The following is an 18,152-nucleotide window of genomic DNA, read 5'->3' on the forward strand; positions in this document are numbered from 1 at the left end:
GAGTTGGGTTTAACGCCGCTTTAAACAGTATTCCAGTTACAGTAAACTACGGTTATAACGAACACGCTTATAACGAACTGACGGATATAACGAACTTACTTTTTGGTCCCGACTACTTGCTGTAGTCATTCTGTATATGTACTTATAACGAACTACGGTTATAACGAACTAAAATTAATAGTCCCTTTGAGTTCGTTATAACCGTAGTTTACTGTATATCACGGCGTGTCGGGCGTTTACCTCAATGGTTCAATTCAATTGAGGGGGTTTCATTTCCGATGAGGTCAAGATAGTCATAGTCTCTTGGCGTCTTGATCCGGGTGGTCAGAATCTATGATTGCGTGCGCCATCGCGCACCGATGTCTTATTGTTCATGCCTTCGATCACAGGTTTGCATACTATTGCTGTCTGCAGCGTTAAATAACACCGCGGGGTTTCAAAATTAGGGTTCAATTCAATTCAATTCCACCTCAATGGTGAAACCCACCACCCGCGTTGCAACCGAATTCCCTGTCTCCACATCACAAGACTGTATGACAAGGATGAACTTTCCAAAAGTTAACATTCCCTTAATACCGAACAATAATCTAGCAGTTCCTGTCTTTGGTGTCTACATTTTTACAACTTTTAAGCTACAACGGAGCATGCTCGTTCCACGAAGATTTCAATCATCATACGACTCTTGCATAAAAGACCCGTGAAGATCCGGGGTAGAATATGTCTTCAGCAACCAATGCTTGCCGTAAAAGACGACTATGCTTGTCGTAAAAGGCGTCTAACGGGATCGGGTGGTCAGGCTCGCTGACTTGGTTGATACGTCATCGATCCGAATTGCGTGGATCGATGTTCATTATGTAAATCACTGGATTGTCTGGTCCAGACTCGATTATTTACAGACCGCCGTCATATAGCTGGAATATTGCTGAGTGCGGCGTAAAACAACAAACCAAACACAAAAAACTCTTGCATAAAGGTTTTTGATCGAGGTTACAACATTGGAGGCCTCAGTAAAGCTTTCAAAACGGTTCATAGCATGGTTGAAACGTGGAGGACATTTTCAAACTTGACGCATCAGTACAAAAATGATGTCCGGTGCAATTACCTAATTTGGGTTGTATTATATGCCTTTGCATGTGTTTATGAAAAGTGCCACTGGTGGGGCAGAATACGCTCTCATCTTCGCGATCACATGGTAACATAAAAAATATGATAATGATTCATAAGTAATGCTCATTTTAAGTCGGAATTGAACGATGGACCCTGTTGAAGATTTCTTATGAATAAAAAATGTTTTTATCGCTTTATATTTTAAACTATCAGTAAGGACCTATTTGTAGAAAACACCCGTGCGCCAAAACTAAAAAGATAATGTAGGCCTCGTTTTGGGATAAAGCAGAGCTTGGAATAAACGCTCGATGACTACCTTCAAACAGGTGTCCATGTCAAGGTGGGGTCAACACATGAGGGAGGCGTTTCGAAAGTTGCAGATGTAAAAAAAAGTCTTTTGTAAGAATTACAGTACTTTGTCACCATGGTTACCTCCGACGAGGTCGAAATAGTTCCAGTCTCTTGTGGTTTCATATGTGCAATAAATATTTCCTGGGGTCAATAACGCATTGGAACTATCTTGAGTTCAGCACAAGTATATAGACGTGAAAGTGAAGGTGGGACGCATGTATCTAACAATATTCAGATCTACATAAGCATATCGTATGACTCAAGTAGTATTTTAACAATGATGAATACGCATATTCTATGCATTATTATAACCAGATAACTGCAAATTCAAACCGCTGTTAGTATGTCTTTTTTTACTTCTCAGCCGTCTGGTAATTTCCAGACGTATAATAGCCCACTTAAATCACAAAGGGGTAGTGATATTTCAGTCATAACCACGTCTTACGATCAACAAGTGGTTCAGAGGGCTTTTCAAACCTGGGTTCCCCGGGTTTCTCTTTAAAGAGTTTGATCAAATATAATACGACAACGCCAGAACATAATCAGCGATTACCCGCCAACACAGACTACATGGGGCGGAAAAGGCAAAATAGCTTTGAAAATTATATGAATGGATCACTGAAAATCAGTGATGACACCAGGTTTTTGCGAAAAGGGTGAGCATGTCCCTGGGGCAATATGCAAAGGACAAATACATGTTTGTTGCCTGACTCCGCACAGCGGTACCCCTACCATGGGAGGGTGTTCTGTAAACAAACCAGACAATCAAGTGATGGACCAGACCATCCAGTGACATGATAACGCATTTACCAGTACTAGATGTAAGTACCTTGCCGCTTTTGGTGAGTGAGTGAGAGAGTTGGGTTTAACGCCGCTTTAAACAGTATTCCAGTCATATCGCGGCGTGTCAGCTTAATGTGGGAGGAAAGCCCGAAGTGATGCAGGTCTCAGATATTTACAACTTCGGTGAAGCCCACGAGCACGGGTATGGTGCTGACAAACCTAGAAACATAATCAGGGCGAACCGGGATTCGAACCCACAATTATAGGTTTCTGGCGTGCCCAAGGGACTCAACTCCGCACAGCGAATCGCGGCGCCTTAGACGACTGGGCCACCCGTGACCCCCAGTGACACGATAACGCATTTACCAAATTGTTGAAACTGAAAACGATATGTTTCTTTGAGATTCTGTTGCTTTTAAGTATTAGAAAAACGTTCAAGAAATATGTTTATTTTGCAACACAGTGGGGCTGTTTTAATGTCTAAAGTTGGTGAATAGAGAGACTTGATTATTTAGAGTGGGAAAGTTACTTAACAAGCTCATTTAGAAAATTGATATAAAGCTAGCAGCTGAAAGGAACATGGATGTGTATTCATTCAATCCGTGCATGAACAGTTATATATAACACTGAGATGGTTTTTGTGTCGTCTTGAGCCGGATATTCCAGCTGTATCACGGCGGCCTGTAAATAATCGAGTCGTTGCCAGACAAGCCTGTGGTTGATATCATGAACAGCGTCCCAAGCCATCACAGCACGATGACACGAAAAAAGATAAATCGCCGAACCTGACCATCTGATCCAATGCTGTCCCCTTTTGAAACAAGCAGCAGGATGCTGGGAATCTATTTGGTGTTGGTTAGATGTAGTACTAGAGACAGCCTCCGTGACGTGCCTGCCTGAAGAGCGGAATGGTTGGGTTCCCGACCGCGTCTTACCAAATGAGTGAGTGAGTGAGTTTGATTTCACGCCGCTTTTAGCAATATTCCAGCAATATCACGGCGGGGGACACCAGAAAAGGGCTTCACACATTGTACCCATGTCGGGAATCGAATCCGGGTCTTCAGCGTGACGAGAGAACGCTTTAACCACTAGGCTACCCGACCGCCCCTATACTTGCATGTAGCCGTGGCATACCGCAACGAGTCCTGTATTCCATCATGCCATGAAATATCGTGCTTAGATTTGTAGGTCTAACAAAATAAAGTAAACAGTCGACAGAGCGGTAATATAGAGCCCGCGATAATATAGTCAAACTATACTTGAACGTAGTCATTACATGTTTATTTAAAGTGGACTATTATTTTACAATTTTTACATAGGAATAATGGTATTATTTGATATATCGTTAGATAAGAAGAAAAATATGGGATATTCAAATACTGGTAATAAATATTCACACTTAAGAAGCTAATAATATTCATGGACAATACATTGACAATTACGCAAATTTGAATGTATATTTATATGCAAAAGTAAGTACAGTCATCAGTTACTTGATTACCCCATTGTAGTTTTAACTTTACACAATGACACCCTGTAAATCCGGAACGTCACATTCCCATTGTAACCGTCCGGATAAACAGATGTCCGGATTAAGTCATGGGTATGGAATAATGTGGTGTATATATAAGTAGACGTGAGAAGACTTTCCGGCTTAAATATCCTCGCGTATCCAGGGTACAATATGTCCATTCTATTTCGATAACTATTCTGGGTCCATTCCCATGATAGCTTAATATAAGCCTCGTTTGGGGATAAAGCAGGGCTTGGAATAAACGCTTGATGACTACCTTTAAAAGGTGTCCAGACCAAGGTAGGGTCTACACATGAGGTTAGCTTTTCGAAAGTTGCAGATGTAAAAGAATGTTTGTAAGAACTACAGTACTTAATCACCATGGTTACCATCGATGAGATCAAGATAACCCCAGTCTCTTGTTAGAGCCGACTGGCATTTGGTCCGGTGGTCAGAATTATGATTGCTTCTTCCCGGAAGTGACGTCAGTATCCCCGTCTCTCCAATCACTCTCTTGGCACATGATTTCTATCGTTCACGAGATTTAGTTGATTTGAAGCTAAAGAAGCTTTGTTAGCAAATTGGTCAAGGGTGTTTATTATAGAATAGAGATATACACTCAAACACCGTTGTATCGAAGTTGAATGGACCTACGCCACTTCTTCATGTTATCCGAGGTTCGATACAACCGAAAATTATGAATAGAGAAGGAATACGCAGGGACAACCTTTTCTTCGAGACAAATGTAAGTTCGACACGTCAAAGTTGGCTGTAATACACTGGATAATCGAGGATGTGGGTTAACGGGGTCGGACTATCGATATTTCCCTGGATAAGTCTTCTAAGTTTGTGTTACCTTTTTCGCGAACACCTGGTGTCATCATTGATTTCCGCTTTTAGCAATAATCCATCAATATCGCCAGAAATGGGCTTCACACATTGCACCTATTGCATGTGAAGAATCGAACCCGGGTCTTCGGCGTGACGAGCGAACGCTTAAACCACTAAGCTACCCCACCGCCCCTCGATTGTTAAGCCGTGATAAGAAGGTAGGGAAGAATAACTAAGAATCTCGTTAATAGCATGTTTCATTACCTTGTATAAATGTTACTTTACAAGAACGTTCAACGTCAGTATGCTTTTTGTAACAGAACAGACGAGCGGCATACAGTACCAGTTTTTATCACAGCAATATTTTATGTAATTTTATTAATTATTAATGTTCGTTTTTCCACGAGAAAGTATCGCACTTCATTTATTATTTATTAACTGTCTGTTAATGGAAAGGGCGTTGTAAGTTGGACAACGTTTGCCCAATCTATTTGACATTTTAATGTCAATAAGATATGTTTCAAACAACTAGTATAAAGGTCAAAAATTAGGAGTATCTTGTTTACGTTACCGTCATCGACACACAGGAACTGACGTTTGTCTCGAGTTACCTTCCAGGAACCTTCCAATCTGACATCTGAGAGGGTCGAGAGGATCGAGTGTTGACACTTCGTCCTCGTAGATCTGCTGAATGGGTGGTGTGTCTTCCTTCCGCGTTGCCTAAGTCTGCTGATCAAGCTCACGCGATGGATGGGGGCACGGGTGGTCCAGTCGTCTAAGGCGCCGCGATTCGCTGTGCAGAGTTGCGTCCCTTGGGCACGCCAGAAACCTATGATTGTGGGTTCGAATCCCGGTTCGCCCCAATTATGTTTCTAGGTTTGTCAGCACCATACCCGTGCTCGTGGGTTTCACCGAAGTGGTAAACGTCTAAAACCTGCATCACTTCGGGCTTTCCTCCCACATTAAGCTTACACGCCGCGATATGACTGGAATACTGTTAAAAGCGGCGTTAAACCCAACTCACTCACTCACTCACTCACACGATGGATGACTGTCATCAGAAACTGAGGAGACAAGATCGCCAATGGTAGTTAGTCGACCTTTGCATCCACCAAAGTCACACTTCCAATAGACAGACAGTTGACGCAGGAGGTTCAAACGATAGCGAAAGCCATCATGTAGGACCTGTTGACCAACAGGCTCTGAAGTTATGTATTCAACTCGCTGAAGGTTCACCATAATGAAATAAAAAACGTGTAGTCTATTTTTGAGGGTTTGTGCTAATCGCCTACATAACGTATAGGCATATTGAAGCATAGGCAATATGCGAGTAGCCGGGCAATGCGTGACTGTCTCGGAGATGAATGGGCAGCTGTGTACTTGCACCTCAGAGCGATAATAATTCCAAGATCAATCGTCATAATTCCACACAGGCATACCACAGGGAGTTGGTTACGCTTCGTGTGTCTAATGTCTATTATATACATTATCGGTAAGCCAGAGTATTATGTCTCTATTCTGTCATGATAATTACCCTTGGTCCACTCGTGGACACCGTATTTCGAAAGACACGTCACTCAGATTACACTTATGAGCGAGAGAAACATCCTGTGATTAATGAATGATAAGAGAGAGGAAGATTGTAACGTCACTCCCGAAACGATGATCTTCTGGCGATTGGGTCCAGGGTATCCATTATAATAGTATAGTATAGAAATGTTAGACCATGGATATTCGAGGATGGTCTATATTAGCTCTGCTAATACGCATGGTCTAGATTAGCTGTGCTAATACGTATGGTCTAGATTAGCTCTGCTAATACGTATAGTCTAGATTAGCTCTGCTAATACGTATGGTCTAGATTAGCTCTGCTAATACACATGGTCTAGATTAGCTCTGCTAATACGCATGGTCTAGATTAGCTCTGCTAATACGCATGGTCTAGATTAGCTCTGTTAATACGCATGGTCTAGATTAGCTCTGCTAATACGCAAGGTCTAGATTAGCTCTGCTAATACGCATGATCTAGATTAGCTCTGCTAATACACATGGTCTACATGTAGATTAGCTCCCCATGCACCAGAAAGATATACAATTTTTCTCTTCACTTTTTTTATAATCCTCAAGATGTCTAGTAAATGAATTTTTCATGTTCCCAAAGCCAAAGATTGTCCCATGGTGTCCAGTTGCAGCCACATTGGATTTCCGACGAATATTATTAATCAGCAAAACCTTTGAACTAGAGATGGCACTTGAACATATTATTTGACGATATCTGTGAGTAATTTGAGCATGCGAAAGCGATTGAAAGGGTTCATTTTATTTTCAAAATATTTTTAAACAAGTCGGGTACATTACAACACTAAAAACTTGAAAAAGTCAGTTTACTTTACTCAAAGACTTGCGAATATCTATCGAGACATGAAGTAATTTCATATGATTCCCGTGAAGTCTGGAAGGAACAGTAGTGAGTCTATTTCAATTGATAAATATTCGCAAAAATAACAAACTATGAGTTTCAATAAGTCACGTTAACTAAGAATATATTGCTACGCAAGCAGAAAGGATAGGGTATGTTTGCATCCCTAAATCCAATCATGGCACATAAACATAATGCATATATGTTATGAATATGGTTATTGAATGCATATGCAGTTAACATATAGATTAACAGATAGTCAAACAATAGTCACAGAAGCTGTAGCTGGAACAGTGAATAGACAAGGCACTGATATGTCTTTAAGTGGATCATCTCCTGTAGCGGATAATAGACCTGGCACTGTATGTCATTTACATGATAATCTTTGTAGCAGTGAATAGACTAGGTACTGGTATGTCATTCAAGGGATAATTACGTGAAGCAGGGAATAGACTAGGTGATGTGAGGTGAGGTGAAATGTGGTTTAACGTCGCGTTCAAGATTATTGCACGTGTGTGTGTGGCTGATTGTTCTCGTCTGGACTGATGCCAATTTTATAGTGCTAGCCCAGTGAGATACCTTGCCGCAGTTTAACATAAATTCCCAACTCAGACACAGTGTACTGACTCCGAGCCGAACACTCCTTGTTTTAGTTTCTTAATGTCGAGCGCCAGGCAGGGTAGCAACAAGTACCCTATTTTAACGTCTTTTTGGTAGAACGCGGCCGGCAAATCGAAGCCCGGACCTTCCGCTCTCCGGGTGGACGTTGTACCACTAGTCAACGGAGGCGTCTCTTTTTGAATGACGCGGCCGGGGATCGATCCAACGACCTTCTGCTCTCCGGAAAGACGTTCTAATAGACTAGTCACTGGAAGCTCATTTAGAGGATAATCTCGTAAATCAGTGGAAAAAAGAACAATAACTCAAATAAGAAGGTACACAAACACATCGACTAACATGGACAGACACACATTTCTTACACCGAGGGCTGTAACAGCAAGTAACCACGGCCCCCTCAAACAGAAATCAAGGAAACGGAAAAGTTGAAGTCGGAAAGGAAGGCCAAGTTGAAGTCGGAAAGGAAAGCCAAGTTACAGTCGGAATGGAAGGCCAGGTTCAAGTCGGAATGGAAGGCCAAGTTGAAGTCGGAATGGAAGGTCAAGTTCAAGTCGGAATGGAATGCCAAGTTCAAGTCGGAATGGAAGGTCAAGTTCAAGTCGGAATGGAAGGCCAAGATGAAGTCGGAACGGAAGGTCAAGTTCAAGTCGGAATGGAAGGCCAAGTTCAAGTCGGAATGGAAGGTCAAGTTCAAGTCGGAATGGAAGGTCAAGTTCAAGTTGGAATGGAAGGCCAAGATGAAGTCGGAATGGAATGCCAAGTTCAAGTCGGAATGGAAGGTCAAGTTCAAGTCGGAATGGAATGCCAAGTTGAAGTCGGAATGGAGGGACAAGTTCAAGTCGGAATGGAAGGTCAAGTTCAAGTCGAAATGGAAGGCCAAGCTGAAGTCGGAATGGAATGCCAAGTTCAAGTCGGAATGGAAGGTCAAGTTCAAGTCGAAATGGAAGGCCAAGTTCAAGTGCAGTACGTGGACAGGGAACACACAAACTACAGACATACGGGAAATTCAAAACCAACTCTCCATGTGAATCGTACGTCAGTGAAAAGAATATAGCAAGATCTCACAGGCGAGCACTGGCGCTATTTAGATGTGGCATTACTCTATTAAGATTAGAGACAGGAGATATGTGAATCTACCCACGGAAAACAACTGGTGTTCCTGCTCTCACGACAGTGTCGAAGACGAAATATTTAGCGTCAACGCCAGAGAACAATCAGTCTCGATTATCTGTCGAAACAGATTCTATTTATGGAAAAGGCAAAATAGCTGTGAACGTTATATGAATGGGTCAGTGAAAATGAGGGATGACACCAGGTGTTCGCGAAAAGGGTAAGCATGTCCTGCCTACCGGTCGCACCGCCACTCAGCATCACACTGGAGACTGATTACACTCTGGTGTTGACGTCATATATTGTATTAATTCAACGCCGTATCATGTTTTATGACCTTTATATGGGAGGTGTGTGCCCGTCCGTGTGTGTGTCTGTATGTTGTGTGTGTGTGCGTGCGGATGTATGTGAGTGTATATGTCAGTCTGTCTCTGTATGTATGTCATATACGAGGACAACCTAGTGTAGCAGATTAGTGTGTTTGTTGTTTAACGCCGCACCCAGCAATAATCCAGCCATGTGGCGGCGGTCTGTTAATAAACATTTCTGGTGTCCCCCGCCGTACTGGAATATTGCTAAATGCGGCTTAAAGCCGTTCTCACTCAATGTAAATAAACGAGTCTGGACAATCCCTTTGGCTCCAAATGAGAACGATGAGTTGCAAACGAACTCAAAATCAATACGATACACGGCAATGAATACCCTGTACACAACAATATCAACTTTTTGTTATTTTCATTCCCATCAGTTGAAGCTATCATGTTGTCATCCTGAACGGGGGGTTGTGTGTGTGTGTGTGGGGGGGGGGGGGGGGGTCCACAACGGTCCTACAAAGCACAAAGACGCACGTGCTACACGACGGTATAGGGAAGGACGGCAAAAGAGGGGTCGTCTCATGATAATTTTAGTATTTTTTAGACCATCCTACTGAGTAGAGCTAATCTAGAGGATCCGACTGGAGGCGCTAGTCCAGACAATCCTAATAAGCAGAGCTAATCTACTCTAGCCTAATGTTGTAGACCATCGAAATGAGCAGAGCTAATCTCGGGGATCCGACTGAAGAGAGCTAATCCAGACAATCCTAATGAGCAGCGCTAATCTAGAGGACCCGACTGGAGGCGTTAGTCCAGACAATCCTAATGAGCAGAGCTAATCTAGAGGACCCGACTGGAGGCGCTAGTCCAGACAATCCTAATGAGCAGAGCTAATCTAGAGGATCCGGCTGGAGGCGTTAGTCCAGACAATCCTAATGAGCAGCGCTAATCTGGAGGATCCGGCTGGAGGCGCTAGTCCAGACAATCCTAATCAGCAGAGCTAGTCTAGAGGACCCGACTGGAGGCGCTAGTCCAGACAATCCTAATAAGCAGAGCTAATCTACTCTAGCCTAATGTTGTAGACCATCGAAATGAGCAGCGCTAATCTAGAGGATCCGAATGGAGGCGCTAGTCCAGACAATCCTAATGAGCAGAGCTAATCTCGACCATCCCAATGAGCTGGGCTAATTTGGGCAATACTGAGTGAGTGAGTATGGTTTAACGCCGCTTTCAGCTTTTATATACAAGTATATCTCGACTGGACATAAAATTAGACTTCACACCTCCAACCAATGTGGGGAATCAAACCTGAACCGTGTGTGAAGCGTAGAAAGGAATACACCATTAGACTACCTGACCTCCGCGAGGCATAGAAAGGAATACACCATTAGACTACCTGACCTCCGCGGGGCGAAGAAAGGAATACACCATTAGACTTCCTAACCTCCGCGGGGCGAAGAAAGGAATACACCATTAGACTGCCTGACCTCCGCGAGGCATAGAAAGGAATACACCATTAGACTACCTAACCTCTGCGGGGCGAAGAAAGGAATACACCATTAGACTTCCTGACCTCCGCGGGGCGTAGAAAGGAATACACCATCAGACTGCCTGACCTCCGTGGGGCGAAGAAAGGAATACACCATTAGACTCCCTGACCTCCGCGAGGCGAAGAAAGGAATACACCATTAGACCACCTAACCTCCGCGGGACGAAGAAAGGAATACACCATCAGACTACCTAACCTCCGCGGGGCGTAGAAAGGAATACACCTTTAGACTACCTGATCCCATCGGGGCGTAGAAAAAATACACCATTAGACTACCTGACCTCATCGGGGCGTAGAAAGGAATACAACTTTAGACTACTTGACCTCATCGGGGCGTAGAAAGGAATACAACTTTAGACTACCTGACCTCCTCGGGGCGTTACCCACACCGAAAGCTTTTTTTTAATATAATAAGCTGAATGTCGAATTTCGGAGCAATGAAGAAAAATAAAAAATGAAACTTTTTTATGAATAACAACTTCTTAACGACGTTTCAAGCCTATTCATTACCCCTTCCAACTTCTAAATACCTATTTAATAATTTATCAAAGAAATGTTCAGTAGTCAAAGTTGAGCGTTGTTTCCGACATTACATTTATCACATGTATGATAAATCTTCAGGTTATGTCATAATGGTTCTTTTCAAAGGTAATTGACCTTTTAGTGAGCGCCATGCCGATAACCTATTCACCAAATATCATAAATCAATGCCCATGTAAGTTAAGCATGGGTTTTAGCATTCAGAATTGAAATAAATTGCTCGTAGAAGCTGAACATATTTTCGTCTCTGTGCGGGGCGTTTAATAAACGATGTGCACGGTTTTGTAACTGAGCGGTCACTATATATTTTTAAACCAGAAAGGCATGACAGCGGAATATTTATTTATTTATTTATTTATTTATTTATTTATTTATTTATTTATTTATTTATTTATTTATTTATTTATTTATTTATTTATTTATTTATTTATTTATTTATTTATTTATTTATTTATTTATTAAGAGGTAAGGTGTTGTGCAGTTAGTAAGGGGAACTTAAGGCTACCACTCTAAAACGTTTGAGGCGTTATACTGCTAACATGGGCTGAAAGACGTATTTAGGTCACGTGTTACTTTTCGTCATTCAGCCGTTTAGTGTCCCCCGATGACTACCTTTAAATTGTGACAATTGGGAAGTCATCCAATGTTCATAGATATGCATACCGATAAAACAATAAGGAAACAATTTAATCATTTCCTTCTCGGAGTGATAAAACCTGGACCCGTCGTCCGCTTTGTATTTTGTTATCACTAAGACAAATAAACCATCTGGGGGAATATGAACGTTATTAATTGTGATAACCGTTTATCCTTAGGTTAAATTAAGTGAACTAAACTTTCTTATTCATTAACAAACTTCTTCACATATATTTACATTTGTAGTTAGAACCAATTTTTCTCCACACAGAAATGTTGGCATACACGCCATTTTAAAATTTGCAAATAGAAATTAATTTTGAGATGTTACTTTTGGTGTTAATCCGTCGGATTAACGGGTTTTCATTATAGTCCATTTAAACCACTTGACTATTCATTGGATTAAAACCAGTACATAGGCATAAAGGGGCTAAAACAAGGACTGGTCACACACACACACACGCACGCACACACACACACACACACACACACACACACACACACACACACACACACACACACACACACACACACACACACACACGCACACACACACACACACACACACACACGCACACACACACACGCACAATAAGTGCAATGATCGTAGACGCGACGTTAAACACCATGTCACTTCACCCCACTTTACAGTAAATGCCATGACAGATTCACTCATGTTCTGGAAAACTAAAAACAGAACGTTCATCAGGTAAACCAATAGTTGATGGATAGTGTAATGGAGAACGCAATTCTTTCAAATGAATGGTTTCGCTGTGATTGTGGTTTAATGTATATTCAATACCACTGTCAGATCAATCGGAATATGTGTAATGTCATTCCTGCTCGCGTTAATAGAACATTTGAATTCAATTGCTGTAAAGTACTGTCGAATGTAGGTACTGCACAGTTACATGTATATTTCCATTAACAGACAGCCTGGATTTCCGGCTTAGTAGAATACGATTGGTTCAATATGTGAAGCCTATTTCTGGTGTTCCCCTCCGTAATATTGCTGGAATAGTGCTAAAAATCATTCTCACTTCCTCATTAATCGGAAAATTCATTGATCAGGATGTGTTTCCTGAGGGCTGTGTTATCCGTATAACGAGGCTTCACTGTACATCTTTGTGCAGATATATTAATTTTTCATTTGCCTCTTTGTTGATATTTTGACATGATACATGTAACAGTAAATTTAATCTCGCTTTTGTCTCCATGTGTTCTCACTATTCAACTTAACACATGTACTGCAACTGTTCACATTCATATAACGTCTTTGAAAGGCATTTAGAAGTGATGCACATAGTCATTTGAATTTACCTGATGAAGGAGTAAGCATATACTCCGAAACGTTGAGTTCCTCATAATAAAGAAGTTGACATCCATATATTCTCTTCCTTACATTTATATATTCTTCATATATGGCATTTACGATATGGAAACACGCTAGGCTTATAATCTCTATTTATCTGTAATTTGTTTACCGAAAATCAAATATCACCCAACAGATTATGATGCGGATAGCCCTTTATATCAAAACATATTGCTAAAAGCGTCGTAAAACCTTGGTCACTCACTAGAAGAACATGTGAAATGATGAGTGAGTGAGTTGAGTTTAACGCCGCATTGAACAGTATTACAGTTATATCACTGTGTCTCAGCTTAATGTGGGAGGGAAGCCGAAAGTGATGCAGGTCTCAAACGTTTACCACTTTGGTGAAACCCACGAGCACGGGTATGGTGCTGACAAACCTAGAAACATAATTGGGGCGAACCGGGATTCGAACCCACAATCATAGGTTTCTGGCGTGCCCAAGGGACGCAACCCTACACAGAGAATTGCGGCGCCGTAGACAACAAGGCCACCCTTGCCCACTGTGATTTGATGACGGGAAAGTGTATAGTAAATTTGAATTAATAAAATGGTATTTGATTTATGTGTGGGAATTGTCTTCAGTTCGGAGATCCCCCGACCCAGCATTTGTTCGAACCAGGTACTTACTCTTATCAGAGAGATGTCCGCGGAAATGTTTGTTTGTTTTCAGTTTTATTTCATACATCTCATCGATTTTTCACAAGCCGTAAGGGATCAGAATCAGTCTTTGAATGTTTACCCAGGGAACTTGTTTATTCGGGATAAGCGTTGTTTATCTTTTGTGTCGTTTGTTGACCTTGTGTTTATTCAAAGCAGATATTTATTGACGGATTTACGATATTTGGGATTACCCTCACTTGATTGATTTGTCTGCATAAGAATATCATTTCGTAATATAATGTGTCTATTCTGACTCCTGTATGTGAAATAAACAAGTGGTATGTTCAGTATAAAGAGTGCAATAAAGGAAAACACGTCATCATACTGTACCTATATAAGTGAGTGAGTGAGTGAGTATGGTTTTACGCCGCTTTTAGCAATATTTCAGCAATATCACGGCTGGGGACACCAGAAACGGGCTTCACACATTGTACCCAAGTCAGGAATCGAACCGGAGACTTCGGCGTGACGAGCTAACGCTTTAACCACTAGGCTACCCGACCGCCCCTGTACCTATATAAACCTCTGTACAGTGCCCATTGGTATCCAGTATAAACGTTAGTATATCAAAGAATATGCGTATATGTCCATTATTAAATTTCAACATGAATTATGTCGTTATTCTATCTGTACAGCAAAAACTCGGTATATGAAACAGGACACACACTATGTGTTCAGTATAAAATCGGTATATATATATATATATAACAAGAGGTCCATATACTATGTATTTAGCATCAATTCGGTATATCCAACAAGAGGCCAATATACTATGTGTTCAGTTTCAATTCGGTATATCAAACAAGAGGCTCATATACTATGGGGTCAATTTAAATTCGGTATATCCAACAAGAGGCCCATATACTATGTGGTCAGTTTAAATTCGGTATATCCAACAAGAGGCCCATATACTATGTGGTCAGTTTAAATTCGGTATATCAAACAAGAGGCTCATATACTATGTGGTCAGTTTAAATTCGGTATATCAAACAAGAGGCACTTATACTGTGTTAAGTTTAAATATGGGATATGAAACAAGACGTCCGTATACCTTGAGTTCATTATAAGCTGGGTATATGAAACAAGACGTCCGTATACTATGTGTACTGTAGGTTTATTCAAACGAAGGTGACATATTGTCGCATGTAATACTATAGTACGCATATATTTGGCGTTAGTCGCCTTCCTGTGAATATCTCCACTGTCCAGTCGACTTAATCAATGAGATGTGCATTTTTGTTTGCAAGTTAAGCTTTGTGTTTGGAGGGGTCGTATCAAAAGCAGTCAACAGCAGAAAATATATTTCCAGGTTATATTCCATTCCCGATGTTATGTTCGCTCCATACATGATATGTTACAATCAAGACACGCTACACTGCAAATAATATAAATTTCACATAATACACTTTATAAATATAATCTACACTAGACTCAAATCCATATTTACACATAATACATTTCTGGCAGTTCTTTTGCAATCTTTGGTAGTGCATCTCCAATAAACAATCGCTTCTGCTTTCCTCTTGCCGATTCTATACATAAACCACCAACACACAAATATCTGTCACCTCGGGACGTGGGGAAAAGAAATGCAGTCTAGCTGTACGTTGTCATCTCGGATGTGATGCATAGAACTTCAGCAAATGATATATAAAGTGTTTGATGGGCATTTTCAACTTGTTGACGGGTAACAAGGAAGACACAACGTATAGATAGACAATGATAGACGGGTAACTTTCGATAGATCCTTATATCGTTGTCAAGCAAGTCATGATTGACAAGGGTATACGGATCTATACTGAAACGTCGCTGTGTACTACAATAATGAGGTCGGTTTTCCACACGGCCCCTCAATCAAAATCCCTAGAACAAATACATGTAAAACAACAAGAAACTTCAAAGTGCACCGCGATTTGCCTTCCTCCGAATACTTAAAAAAGCCATCATGCGTTGTGAAACAAGAGGCCCGTATATTCCTCCTCGCCTACAATCTAATTAGCTTAATCCTAATCCCTTATTGTTTAAAGACATCACCCACCCCACCCCATCCCACCCCACCCCACCCCCGCCCGAAAAAAACATCAGGGTCAGCGGCGATTACTGAAGCAGGAAATAGTCTTGTTTGGATAAGGGTTAACGTTGCAGATGCCTCTATAGGGCGTAAGGTCAGCGTTTTACAAATAAGAATGCCAACCAAAGACTTACAAATACCGACTTGAGCCAAGACGACCGTTTTATATGAACCCACTCTTTTGTTTCTGGACGTCAAACTTGAAAACAATCCCCAAATCACTTCACACAATACTAAACGTTCACCTGAAGCAATTGCTCCAAGCGCTGAGTCCGTATCAACATCACAAATATATCTAATACACAAGGTACAAAAGGGAAATAGTGAAATATAACAAACCTTGAATGTGTGCAAGTCCCTGGTATCACACAGAGCAATATGTCACCTTTCACAGTGGAGGGGTGAGGACAGGCAAGGCTGGTGGTTATCTGTGGGCGCGTGGAGGCGACGTTTTCCAGAGATCAATGCTTTGCATTATCGCGGAGCCAGTGTTGATCACGTGGGTCGGCCCGTCATGTCCGGTCGATAATCGTGTAAGAGCGATAAGGGAGAGTGTTGGTTTGGTCAGTTTTTTTATGTTCTGCAGTCAGAAATATTCAAGGTGTATCACAGCGACCAGTAACTCGTCGGGAGGTTAATAGCACGAGAAACGATCCATGTCCACGGGATATGTGTTTGTTGATATTAACGCTGCATTCAGCAATATTCCAGCTATATGAAGGCAGTCTGTATAGATAGTCTGGACCAGACAATCCAGTGACTGGCATCATGAGCATAGATCCACGCAAATGCGATACGATGACATCACCAAGTCAGCGAGTCTGACCACCCGATCCCGTTAGTCGCCTCTTACGACAAGCTTGGTCTCCTTTTACGGCAAGCATGGGTTGCTGAAGACCAAAGCCCACCCGGATCTTCACGGGTCCGCCGGAACAGGATGACACACACTACAGTCATTGTAACTGAGATATCTCCTTTTAATCGGTTCTTATGGCAACGTTGCAACAATGACCATCATAATACCCTTTACACATATGCACCGTCTCGTTCAGCAGGACACTTAAAGGAGGACTACGCTCTGGGGAAATTGACAGTCCCAGTAACTTTTACTCTTATTACTCAGGAACAATGAACCACCTCCGTGGTAAAATGGCTAGTTTCAACAGAGAGTGGAAGGTCGGTGGTTCGATCCTCGGCCGCATCTCTGCCAAAACACGCTAAAAAAATAGTACTTGTTACCATGCCAGGTGCTCGGTATTATGGTGATAACAGATATACTGTGTCTGAGCGGGGTCTCTATGTTAAAACTGCTGCGTGGTATTTCAGTGTGCTAGCACTATAAAACCAGCTGAAGTTTCAACTAGTACAAGCACGCAGGCACGCAGGCACGCACGCACGCACGCACGCACGCACGTACGCTATATGAGTGAATTAATTTTGAAAGCGACGTAAAAACCCATTACACCTCACCTGAGACAATGTCGTCGTCATCTTACAATAATCGCGACGTCTAGTTCCAGATAGACCCTTTCAAAACAAATCCAGATCGGCAGATTGACAACCTACGCAACATTAAGCGGTTTATTCTGAATATGCAGCATATGGCAGTCGGCGTACCTCGTGTCACTGTCGGAGAAGCCATCAGTCTTGATTTGCAAACGCCGCTATACAGAGCGACCGCTCCTGGTAACACTCATCACATACTGTCACCATGAAATATGGAGTACAATCACATGGCATTCTCATCATTCTTGGATTAATACAGTTGACGCTGCTTGATAGGCGTCAGGTTTGTAGTCACGTCACTAGTTCCCCCTACCCTGGATTCAACGCCAGAATAGATTCCAAATATGCAATGCTTCCGTTAGACCCGGTTACATGTTTGATTGCGTGTCATCGACCCCGAGAGAGAGTGTTGTTCGTGCTATCAACCACTGGTTTGTCTGGTACACACTCAATTATTTACAGCCCGTCGTGATATAGCTGGAATGTTGCTGAGTGTGGCGTTAAACAACATTAACTCACTCACCCTACCGGGTACCCATTTGTTGCTGAGTAAACAGAGGCACATTTAGTGCGGCAGTACTTGTCTGAGAGGACTCCACATTCAAAGTGTGGGAATGAATGCAGCCCTAGAACCGGAATACTGAACCTCAGAAGGCCACACAGGGTTGGGGTAGTCGTGAGGTTAAGACGTTTTCTCAACGTCACCGACCATGCTTGTTCGATTCTTTACACGTGTAAGAAGGGGCACGGGTTGCCAAGTCGTCTAAGC

General features: G+C 42.0%; 2 protein-coding genes across 2 annotated transcripts in view; one reads left to right on the forward strand and one right to left on the reverse strand.

Moving 5' to 3' along the window:
• Positions 1-16,306, reverse strand: part of LOC139465034 (uncharacterized) — a 58,244-nt gene extending 41,938 nt beyond the window's left edge. The window contains exon 1 of the mRNA XM_071246708.1: positions 16,217-16,306. The gene's annotated coding sequence lies outside the window, so the exon portion shown is untranslated. The remainder of the gene's footprint in view (positions 1-16,216) is intronic.
• Positions 6,713-8,650, forward strand: LOC139464743 (uncharacterized). The gene is made up of 2 exons (XM_071246255.1): positions 6,713-6,719; positions 8,028-8,650. The coding sequence occupies exons 1-2, from the start codon at positions 6,713-6,715 to the stop codon at positions 8,648-8,650; spliced, it is 630 nt and encodes a 209-aa protein (XP_071102356.1).
• Positions 16,307-18,152: the final 1,846 nt, after the last annotated feature.

Source organism: Haliotis cracherodii, unplaced genomic scaffold, assembly GCF_022045235.1.
Source record: "Haliotis cracherodii isolate W230 unplaced genomic scaffold, xgHalCrac1.p SCAF_17, whole genome shotgun sequence".
NCBI classification, from domain to species: Eukaryota; Metazoa; Mollusca; class Gastropoda; order Lepetellida; family Haliotidae; genus Haliotis; species Haliotis cracherodii.